Source organism: Oncorhynchus kisutch, linkage group LG21 (genome assembly GCF_002021735.2).
Source record: "Oncorhynchus kisutch isolate 150728-3 linkage group LG21, Okis_V2, whole genome shotgun sequence".
NCBI classification, from domain to species: Eukaryota; Metazoa; Chordata; class Actinopteri; order Salmoniformes; family Salmonidae; genus Oncorhynchus; species Oncorhynchus kisutch.
Genome location: NC_034194.2, coordinates 41,700,818 through 41,712,666, shown reverse-complemented (window position 1 = coordinate 41,712,666; position 11,849 = coordinate 41,700,818). Strand labels below are relative to the sequence as shown.

At 52.0% G+C, this 11,849-nt stretch overlaps 1 protein-coding gene across 1 annotated transcript in view; it reads left to right on the top strand.

Annotated features, from left to right (window-relative positions):
* The first annotated feature begins 1,673 nt into the window (after positions 1-1,673).
* The window catches only part of LOC109882957 (YLP motif-containing protein 1), a 54,692-nt gene continuing 44,516 nt past the window's right edge, over positions 1,674-11,849 (top strand). Inside the window, exons 1-6 of the mRNA XM_031800522.1 lie at positions 1,674-2,538; positions 3,045-3,254; positions 4,729-4,920; positions 5,908-6,108; positions 8,445-8,962; positions 9,183-11,789. Of these exons, the coding sequence (XP_031656382.1) occupies positions 1,942-2,538; positions 3,045-3,254; positions 4,729-4,920; positions 5,908-6,108; positions 8,445-8,962; positions 9,183-11,789 (4,325 nt within the window). The 5' untranslated portion in view covers positions 1,674-1,941. The remainder of the gene's footprint in view (positions 2,539-3,044; positions 3,255-4,728; positions 4,921-5,907; positions 6,109-8,444; positions 8,963-9,182; positions 11,790-11,849) is intronic.

Genomic DNA, 11,849 nt, shown 5'->3' with positions numbered 1-11,849 from the left:
CCTCCATCCCACCCTCCACCCCATTCCCCCCTCCATCCATCCCTCCTCCCCATTCCCCCCTCCATCCCTCCTCCCCATTCCCCCCTCCACCCCATTCCCCCCTCCATCCCTCCTCCCCATTCCCTCCATCCCACCCTCCTCCCCATTCCCCCCTCCATCCCTCCTCCCCATTCCCCCCTCCATCCCACCCTCCTCCCCATTCCCCCCTCCATCCCTCCTCCCCATTCCCCCCTCCTTCCCTCCCTCCACCCTCCTCCCCCATTCCCCCCTCCATCCCACCCGCCTCCCCATTCCCCCCTCCATCCCTCCACCCCATTCCCCCCTCCATCCCTCCTCCCCATTCCCCCCTCCTTCCCTCCATCCCACCCTCCTCCCCCATTCCCCCCTCCATCCCACCCTCCTCCCCATTCCCCCCTCCATCCCTTGACAATGTATCTGTATCCCTCCCTAAAGGCCAGAGCTCGTAGTGTGACCTTGTCTTCCATCAGGGAGGGCGTCCCGTCTTGAGAGTATAAAGAGCTGGGCCAGCGTCCAAAATGGCCCCCTATTCCCTATATCCCTCAAACTCAACTCTGGACCTCCAAGCCAGTTCCACTGCATTATTTCCATTGTTGCCCTCTAATCAGGGACTGATTTAGACCTGGGACACCAGTCATTGTTGCCCTCTAATCAGGGACTGATTTAGACCTGGGACAACAGTCATTGTTGCCCTCTAATCAGGGACTGATTTAGACCTGGGACACCAGTCATTGTTGCCCTCTAATCAGGGACTGATTTAGACCTGGGACAACAGGTGTGTGCAATTAATTATCAGGTAGAACAGAAAATCAGCAGGCTCCGGACCTCATAGGGTAAGAGTTTAGTACCCCTGCCCTATATAGTGCATAGGAATTTGGTCAAAAGTAGTGCACTATATAGGGAATAGGGTGCCATTTATTCTCTGTTTAACACCCCTTTAATGTCATCATGAAATATGAGGTCATTAGGAGATATTAAAACACTGCTGACAAACTCATTAACAGGAGACATTAAACGGGGCGGGGGTTGATTAATCCGCTTTAACGATTATTTTTAAGTGGTTCTGGTTTAAACTTAATGCAGATTTACTGGGGATCTAACTGAAGACAAAACAGTAACACTGTGTGAAGGGTAGAGAGTCGAGAGGCCCTGAAGGGCAAGATAAAGTCGTTGGCGTTTGACCACAGCATGTGTCCTCTCTCCTTCAATACCTTTTAGCTGAACTTCAAAGGCTCAAGGGGAACCAAAATGATTTCCATACCATCCCAACACTCCTACATTTTGTTAGTGGTTCAGACTTTTGTGATGGAGATGATTAGAAATATACCTATTTTAAAGGTATTCAACAAAGGCTGCACACACACACAGGTTTTTTTGTAAGCCATCTCTCAGACCTTCAAAGCGCAATCCAAACTATTTTGTTTTGACCCAATAATTTACTGTTTGACCCAATAATCTATCTGATTGGTTCCAAAAAAAAACATTTTCTCGTCATGTTGTTTTGGACTACTGAAATCTGATTGTGGCATATGAGGTCTGTGTGTTTATGTAGAAATGTCACCCTCTTGTGGAATGGGAAAATAACAACAATTTGGATGATCCGGAAATGATGTATTCATGACGTACATCCGTCATACCAACCAATCGGCGTGTACGTTTCCCACGTCTCCCTCCACAACCAGCTAGTTAGCTTTTTAGCTAAAGGATACGGAACCCGAAAACCAAAGCGAACAACGCATTTTCTTTCATTTGTTAACGTTTACTGATAAAACAAACGCGATCAATAATCAGCGTTTGTTTACGGTTTGTAACGCGCGTGAAAACGTACCTCTATATCGAGGGTAGCGTCGCATTACATTGTATTTTTCACTGCGCCGGTTTTATGTGAGCACAAAGGCCCACACAAGCCCGCTGTTTCCAAGCATGTATCCTTGGGGTACTAACTACGGCGGTGGCCATCAACCACCTTCGCAGCAGAACTTCGGCGCGCCGTCTCCTCAAGGCGAAGGCTTCGCAGGTGGATTCGGGAGTTATGGAGCCGCTACGCCCGCAGCGGCACCCGGTTCCACTTTCAACAGCCTGCGGGAACAGCATCTCCAGCAGATGCAGCAGCTGCAACAGCTCCACCAAAAACAGCTCCAATCCGTGCTGCACCACGACAGGAACGTAGATGCAACCCCCTATGGCGGCGGTGGTACTGCGGCCGAATCGTGGCATGGCAGTTCGGGATATGGGTATGGTTCAACGGGGGCCGGTGCCCCTTCCCCTTATCAAGATGAGTATCAGACCATGCAAACCGGTCCGCCCGGACCACAGCAGCCGCCGCTACCGCCACAGTCCCCGCAGTCCAAGGAGGCCCAGCCTCCCCCACCAGATTCGACCCTTCCGGTGCCCACTCAGAACAATGGTACTCCAGCGACTAAAGAGGTAAACAAGAAAGAATCTTTGGCCTCGAAAGACCAGGCACATTCCTCTGGGTCGGAGGAGGAAAAGCCCGATTTTACGTCAATGTCGTTGCAGGTAATATCTTGAATGTGTATTTCACATTGCTGCAGTAGGTCTCCTTTCCACGACGGCATGCAAACGTACCCGTACTTCATGTCAGGAATGACGAGAATGTAACTTATATGATTTGTAATTTACTCATATTGCATCGGCAAGTCGTTGTTTCTGCGTGCTATTGTCATAGCCTGACCCCAGATTTGTTTATGTTGTATATAGCAAGCTCCTATGATTTATCAATGACCGTAGGAGTCTGCAAAACAGCACAAACAGATCCGGCACCATGCTAGTAGTGTTGTTAGTTTCTAAATGTATTGTGATCTTCTCATCACCCATCTTCTTGCATGAGATAAGCCTACTTATCATTCCCCCAATCATCTCTCAGAGCAGGGTTTTAACTATAACACAGTAGTAGCTATGTTTATTCCATCATATTTAGAACAAGCAGGAAGGGAAAGGGGGCTGCACATCCTAACCAGCGTGTCTAATATTGTCATGTTGATATGTTTGTTGTTGTCATCCAGGAGCAGCAGCAGTATTGGTACAAGCAGCATCTCCAGAATCTGCAGAGGCTGAAAGCTGAGAAGGCCAAACAGGGTCAGGGTGATGGCCCAACGCCCCGGCCCCACTCGGCAGCCGCGCCTCCCCCTCCATCGGAACCCCCTAAGAGCGCCCCTCCACCACCCCCACCCAAAGAGGAGCCCCCACCACCACCTCCACCTGAGGACAAAACGGTAAAGGAGAAACCTGACCGTTTCACATGTGAGATTCGAATTGTGCGTAAATATATTGGTCTGTGAGACATATCCCATTTATAACAGACGATGTGTTACCTGTAAAAAAAACACAACATAATGAATTAGTGGGATTTTTCTCTGTATGAAAGGGATACTGCTCACAATCGTCTCCCGAGAGTCTGATATGTTTTGAAATTCAATATCTTCAGAATGTAATTGGACTGTGTGGTAACGATTCAGTTATATGGTAGGTATTCACGTATCGGTTTACCAATGTCACAGGAAAAATTAAATAATAATAATTGAATGGGAATGTTATTTAAGCTTCCTCGCGCTACAGAAACAAAGAAAGAAAGTTGACAATGCTGAAGGACTCTACGTAAACGTAGCGTGGACCAGGCTGAAGGACTCTACGTAAACGTAGCGTGGACAAGGCTGAAGGACTCTACGTAAACGTAGCGTGGACCAGGCTGAAGGACTCTACGTAAACGTAGCGTGGACAAGGCTGAAGGACTCTACGTAGCGTGGACAAGGCTGAAGGACTCTACGTAGCGTGGACAAGGCTGAAGGACTCTACGTAAACATAGCGTGGACAGGCTGAAGGACTCTACGTAAACGTAGCGTGGACCAGGCTGAAGGACTCTACGTAAACGTAGCGTGGACCAGGCTGAAGGACTCTACGTAAACGTAGCGTGGACCAGGCTGAAGGACTCTACGTAAACGTAGCGTGGACAAGGCTGAAGGACTCTACGTAAACGTAGCGTGGACCAGGCTGAAGGACTCTACGTAAACGTAGCGTGGACCAGGCTGAAGGACTCTACGTAAACGTAGCGTGGACCAGGCTGAAGGACTCTACGTAAACGTAGCGTGGACCAGGCTGAAGGACTCTACGTAGTCGTAGCGTGGACAAGGCTGGAGGACTCTACGTAGCTTGGACCAGGCTGAAGGACTCTACGTAAACGTAGCGTGGACAAGGCTGAAGGACACTACGTAAACGTAGCGTGGACAAGGCTGGAGGACTCTACGTGGCGTGGACAAGGCTGAAGGACTCTACGTAAACGTAGCGTGGACCAGGCTGAAGGACTCTACGTAAACGTAGCGTGGACCAGGCTGAAGGACTCTACGTAAACGTAGCGTGGACCAGGCTGAAGGACTCTACGTAAACGTAGCGTGGACCAGGCTGAAGGACTCTACGTAAACGTAGCGTGGACCAGGCTGAAGGACTCTACGTAAACGTAGCGTGGACCAGGCTGAAGGACTCTACGTAAACGTAGCGTGGACGCTTCATCTTCGTCGCTCTCTGCGTAGTTCTACGTACTTTTGTGCAGAAGAATATTTGGAACGGATCGTATTATGATGATCCGTTGCTCTGTTTGCGTAGACTTTGTGGAGCCCTTAACTCCTCCAAGGCTTCCTTACTTAGTTAGTTTGGGTTAACTTTACTACAAGGTACACTCCTCTCCACCTGCAGCCTGCACCCCCAGCCCAGGACCCAGCAGAGGCGGCCCGGCTGAAGCAGCTCCAGAGTGCAGCGGCCCAGTGGCAGCAGGCCCAGCAGCAGAGAGCGGGCTACCAGTACCAAGCCCTGATGCGGCACCATGCTCAGCTACAGGTCATCCTCAACCAGTACCAGCAGTGTATCCAACAACCTGCACAGCTAGAGGTAAGTAAGGATCTACACTGACACAATATTATTTCTATCCTTTCTAACTAGGCCTAGGACACTGTCTAACTATGTCTAACTAGGACACTGTCTAACTAGGACACTGTCTAACTAGGACACTGTCTAACTAGGCCTAGGACACTGTCTAACTAGGACACTGTCTAACTATGTCTAACTAGGACACTGTCTAACTAGGACTCTGTATAACTGTCTAACTAGGACTAAATATGACTAACTATGTCTAACTAGGCTTAGGACACTGTCTAACTAGGACTAACTGTCTAAATATGACTAACTAGGTCTAACTAGGCTTAGGCCACTGTCTAACTAGGACTATGTCTAACTATGTCTAACTAGGACACTGTCTAACTAGGACTCTGTATAACTGTCTAACTAGGACTAAATATGACTAACTATGTCTAACTAGGACTAAATGTCTAACTAGGACACTGTCTAACTAGGACTAACTAGGTCTAACTAGGACTATGTCTAACTAGGACTATGTCTAACTAGGACTAACTAGGTCTAACTAGGACTATGTCTAACTAGGACTATGTCTAACTAGGACTAACTAGGTCTTACTGGACCTAGGACTACTACTGAATCTAACAGCTGTATACAAGGTTGTGGTCTGTTCAGCTAGTGTAATGCTAGTGTAATGCTAGTGTAATGCTAGTGTAATGCTAGTGTAATGCTAATAGCAGTCGACATTATTTGCACAGCGTCTTGCATTGATAAAATAAAATAACATTTTGGAGTGAGCATAGAAAGCACACTCTTTGCTCCTGTCAAAGTGCGTGTTGTCTCTTTTCTGTCAGGGCATTTTATAGTTTCATTTTGAAAAACGAACAGATGAAGCCTGTTCTATTCTCCTCAATGTCCTCCTCTGTAGACGATGTCATGGACATGCAGCTTAAATTTCCACTTTTTTTTTGTTTTACATTTATTTTTGTCCAATACCAGTTTGTCTTATTTCCCCCTGTGTAGACGATGTCTATGGCCATGCAGCTGAGTCACTATGAGAAGCAGCAGCAGCAGTTTGGCCCGGTGTTTGGAGACTGGGGCCGCACCTTCAGCCAGTGGCAAGAGCAGTTCCAGTCCTACCCACATAAAGACCAGCTACAGGACTACGAGTTACAGTGGAAACAGTGGCAGGAACAGATGAACTCCACCGCAGCACACCTACAGGTACAGTACAATCAGACAAACTCCACCTCAGCACACCTACAGGTACAATCAGACAAACTCCACCTCAGCACACCTACAGGTACAACCAGACAAACTCCACCTCAGCACACCTACAGGTACAGTACAATCAGACAAACTCCACCTCAGCACACCTACAGGTACAACCTGACAAACTCCACCTCAGCACACCTACAGGTACAACCTGACAAACTCCACCTCAGCACACCTACAGGTACAACCAGACAAACTCTACCTCAGCACACCTACAGGTACAATCAGACAAACTCTACCTCAGCACACCTACAGGTACAACCTGACAAACTCCTTCTCAGCACACCTACAGGTACAACCTGACAAACTCCTCCTCAGCACACCTACAGGTACAACCTGACAAACTCCACCTCAGCACACCTACAGGTACAACCTGACAAACTCCTTCTCAGCACACCTACACCTACAGGTACAACCTGACAAACTCCACCTCAGCACACCTACAGGTACAACCTGACAAACTCCTTCTCAGCACACCTACACCTACAGGTACAACCTGACAAACTCCTTCTCAGCACACCTACAGGTACAACCTGACAAACTCCTCCTCAGCACACCTACAGGTACAACCTGACAAACTCCTCCTCAGCACACCTACAGGTACAACCTGACAAACTCCTTCTCAGCACACCTACAGGTACAACCTGACAAACTCCTTCTCAGCACACCTACACCTACAGGTACAACCTGACAAACTCCTTCTCAGCACACCTACACCTACAGGTACAACCTGACAAACTCCTCCTCAGCACACCTACAGGTACAACCTGACAAACTCCTCCTCAGCACACCTACAGGTACAACCTGACAAACTCCTCCTCAGCACACCTACAGGTACAACCTGACAAACTCCTCCTCAGCACACCTACAGGTACAACCTGACAAACTCCTCCTCAGCACACCTACACCTACAGGTACAACCTGACAAACTCCTCCTCAGCACACCTACACCTACAGGTACAACCTGACAAACTCCTCCTCAGCACACCTACACCTACAGGTACAACCTGACAAACTCCTCCTCAGCACACCTACACCTACAGGTACAACCTGACAAACTCCTCCTCAGCACACCTACAGGTACAACCTGACAAACTCCTCCTCAGCACACCTACAGGTACAACCTGACAAACTCCTCCTCAGCACACCTACAGGTACAACCTGACAAACTCCTCCTCAGCACACCTACAGGTACAACCTGACAAACTCCTCCTCAGCACACCTACAGGTACAACCTGACAAACTCCTCCTCAGCACACCTACAGGTACAACCTGACAAACTCCTCCTCAGCACACCTACAGGTACAACCTGACAAACTCCTCCTCAGCACACCTACAGGTACAACCTGACAAACTCCTCCTCAGCACACCTACACCTACAGGTACAACCTGACAAACTCCTCCTCAGCACACCTACAGGTACAACCTGACAAACTCCTCCTCAGCACACCTACACCTACAGGTACAACCTGACAAACTCCTTCTCAGCACACCTACACCTACAGGTACAACCTGACAAACTCCTTCTCAGCACACCTACAGGTACAGTACAACCAGAAGAGGAGGGGCCCTCCCCCTCTGCCTCTGGGGTCTGTTCAGTAGGATGTAATGTTTTAATTTTTTAGATATGTTCGTCTGTCGCATACAATGAGGGACTAGATGCAGCTGTAGTCGTTGCATTTCTATCTGCAGAGTTCCCGAAGTGTTTTACGTTACTGAGTAAAACTTCATGTAAAGGCGCTGCTGAAAAAAGGGGTCTTCATATTGGGGCGGCAGGGTAGACTAGTGGTTAGAGTGGAGGGGCGGCAGGGTAGACTAGTGGTTAGAGTGGAGGGGCGGCAGGGTAGCCTAGTGGTTAGAGTGGAGGGGCGGCAGGGCAGCCTAGTGGTTAGAGTGGAGGGGCGGCGGGGTAGCCTAGTGGTTAGATTGGAGGGGCGGCAGGGTAGCCTAGTGGTTAGATTGGAGGGGCGGCAGGGTAGCCTAGTGGTTAGATTGGAGGGGCGGCAGGGTAGCCTAGTGGTTAGAGTGGAGGGGCGGCGGGGTAGCCTAGTGGTTAGATTGGAGGGGCGGCAGGGTAGCCTAGTGGTTAGATTGGAGGGGCGGCAGGGTAGCCTAGTGGTTAGAGTGTAGAGGTGGCAGCGTAGCCTAGTGGTTAGAGTGGAGGGGCGGCAGGGTAGCCTAGTGGTTAGAGTGGAGGGGCGGCAGGGTAGCCTAGTGGTTGACTGACTTGCCTAGTTAAATAAAGGTAAAATAAATAAAAAATATATTTGATTGATTCGTTGCAGGAGAGGGTCACCACCCTGCGAGCCACGCAGCTACAGTACGGAGGCGGCGGCGGTGGACAGTACGGAGCTGATCAATACGGTAGTAGTGACCGCTATGGTACTGGAGGGTACGGGGACCAGTACAACCAATATGGTCAGTACCCACAATCTGGACCGGACTCGCAGATTCAACAAGGTCACATGGTGAGCCCGTCCGTGCCGTCCCAGCCAGGTAGCCAGCCCTCGTCCGTCTCTGGATCCATGTTGCAGGGCCCTCGACCAGGGCAGCAAGGCCCCTCAAACGCCCAACGCATGGGAACCCCTACAGGAGAACCACACCAAGGGCCTCAGGCAGAGCAGTACAACCTGTCTGGAACTCCAGGGAGAGGGGCGGGCCCAGGAGGGAGAGGGGCGGGCCCAGGAGGGAGAGGGGCGGGCCCAGGAGGGAGAGGGGCGGGCCCAGGAGGGAGAGGTGTGGCCAGATCACCAGTTCCACCACCAGGACAGCCTCCACCCTACCAAAGCCCCAGAGGACCAAGGTAACTTGTGTTGTCATGGCATAATGATATTGAAATGGTGTGATTGTGTTTCACCTCTTGACCAGAGAGATGTTGTTTGTACCTGAACATGACAATCTGGAGGTTAAATTAATAAATGAAAATAATTGTGGCTTTGGACAATAGTTTTAATTTGAAAAAACACACACAAAAAAACGTTGCAATTTCCAAAAACAGACATTCATGTGATTCTCTTTTCAAGGTTTGATGGTCCGAGAGGGAACGGCCCGCTGTTTGACCAGCAGCAGCAATCCAGTCAACAGCAGAGGTTTAATGCTCCACCAGGCCCCAGGTTCAACGAGCAGCGCCAGAGGTTCGACCAGCCTGGCCCCAGAGGACCAGGGCCTCGCTTTGGGCAGCAGGGGTCCCGGTTCGACCAGCCCCCCCCGAGACAAAACCCCCCTGGCTGCTTTGAAAGACCACCTGGTCCCCCAGTTCCCCATATAGGCCCACAGCCTAAACCAGACACTACTAAAGACACACAACCACCACAGGGTAAGACTGAGACGCCAGCGGGCTCCAAGCCTCCTGGTAATGAACCTACCGGGCCAGCGAAACCAGGAGCAGAACCGGAGGATATGTCAGAGGACATGGTGGACTCACTGGATGGCTTCTTTGTCCAAAATGACCCCATCCCTCAGACGAAGGCAGAAGCTGATGCTGCTGCTGCTAGTAAGGGGTCCACCGCCAACATGGAGAAGGTGAGCCCTACTGGTCCTGCCGGTACCAAGCCCCAAGTGTCCACCGACGCCTCTGTGTCCCCGAAAACCGCTTCCCCCGCTAAGACCGCTTTCAAACCAGGTGGACTGGATGGGCCATTAAAGAATAATGTCAATGACAACAACAGGCCTCAGGGACCGGAGCCTTCGAAGACAGACCCAATGACCAACCAACCTCCTGGTCCTCCGGGGCCCATGGGACGTGGCCAGCCGCTAGGGCCTGTCAGAGGACGAGGGGAGGCGGATGGAGGGATGAGGGGAGGTAGAGGACGAGGGGAGTTTGATGGAGGGATGAGGGGAGGTAGAGGACGAGGGGAGTTTGATGGAGGGATGAGGGGAGGTAGAGGACGAGGGGAGGCGGATGGAGGGATGAGGGGGGGTAGAGGACGAGGGGAGTTTGATGGAGGGATGAGGGGAGGTAGAGGACGAGGGGAGTTTGATGGAGGGATGAGGGGAGGTAGAGGACGAGGGGAGTTAGATGGAGGGATGAGGGGGCGGGGAGGAAGGGGTGGTCTGAGGGGACGTGGAGGACAACAGCCCGGTATCCCCGACTTCAGTCTCAACACTGTCCCCCTGGGAGGTGGGAGGACGGAGGACGACATGGAGGGGGTTCCTTACGACTACAGACCTCCACATGAAGAGATGAGATCACAACATGGAGGACCAGAGGAGGTCTGGCAGCAGGACCCTTCACTGGAGAAACCTGGAGGTCCTCCTCTGCCTGAAGAGGAGATGTGGGTCCCTGAAGAGCACTACTACTCTCCAGAGGACTACTACGAAGACCCAGGGAGAGGAGGTCCCCCTATGGGGAGAGGAGAGCCTCTAGACGGGCACCACTGGGAGGAAGGAGACCCCCCACTTCCAGAGCACTGGGGAGAGGAAGGAGATCCCTACTGGATGGACCGGAGGCCCCCTCCTCATGGCATGAGAGGAGGCCCCCGAGCCCCCTTCCATCCTGGGCGTAGTCGCCCTCCACGCGGCCGACCCGGCTTCATGCACCAGGGGGGTCCCAGACGCCCCCTTCCTCCTCCTCGCAGAGCCATGGACCCCCATGACCCTCTAGGATCCCCCATGGGGCCTCACGATGACTTGGACCCTCTGGGACCCCCGCTGCATCGAGACTACAACCCCAGAGGGCCGCCCATGCACCACGATATGATGGAGCGAGACATGAGGGGGCGACCTCCTCCACCTAGAGAGATGATGGACAGAGATCTGATGGGGCCTGGTGATCATCCCCCATATCACGACACGGATAGGGACCTTGGCTGGCACCCGGGCCCAGGACGACCCCCCAACCACGGCAGAGTCGGGCCAAGAGGTCCGCCTCCCCTTGAGATGATGGAGCGAGGGGGGATGAGGAGGCGTCCGATGGGCCCTCGGGGAGCCCCGATGGGCAGGGCCCGGGGCATGATGCAGCAGCCACACGAGGAGATGGAGGGGTACCCCCACGACAGGTACGGGGAGGAGTTTGGTGGTCCTGAGGATGACAGGTATGGAAGACCGCTGCCACCGCGTGACTGGCCGAAGCGCCCGCCACATGATTACGACCGCGAGGAGGAGTATTATCCCCATGAGCCTCCTCGTGGTGGGGAGTGGGACAGGGAGAGAGGAGGACCACTACCAGAAAGAGACTACCCTCCCTACCCTCCCCCAGACCGCTTCAGAGAGGACGAGTGGACTGATGAGAGGGACCAAGACCGTCCTCCATACGCCTACGAGGGAGAAGAGCACGGAAGAGGAGGCAAGCTACAAAGTCGCGACTACCCGGACGACCCTCCTTACAGGCACAATGAACCCCCCTACTTGCCACCTCCAGAGTGGGAGAGATCAAGACCATCCCTTCCGGAGAGAAACTACCCCTCAGATTTTGAGGAGCATAGGCCCCACTACGACGGACGAGCCGAGCCACCTAGATCAGATCTAGGTATCCCTCCACCCACCCCTTCCCAGGCCCTTGCTCCTCCCACTACTGGACGAGACAGTTCTCAGGAACCAGCCTCACAGGGAACTGGACCGGGCATACTGGCTCTGTCACAACGACAACATGAGATCATCCTGAAAGCTGCCCAGGAGCTGAAGCTTATCAGGTAAATTTAGAGACATCAGGATTGGGTTCAATTCGGGAAGTACCATTCCAATTCTCTTCA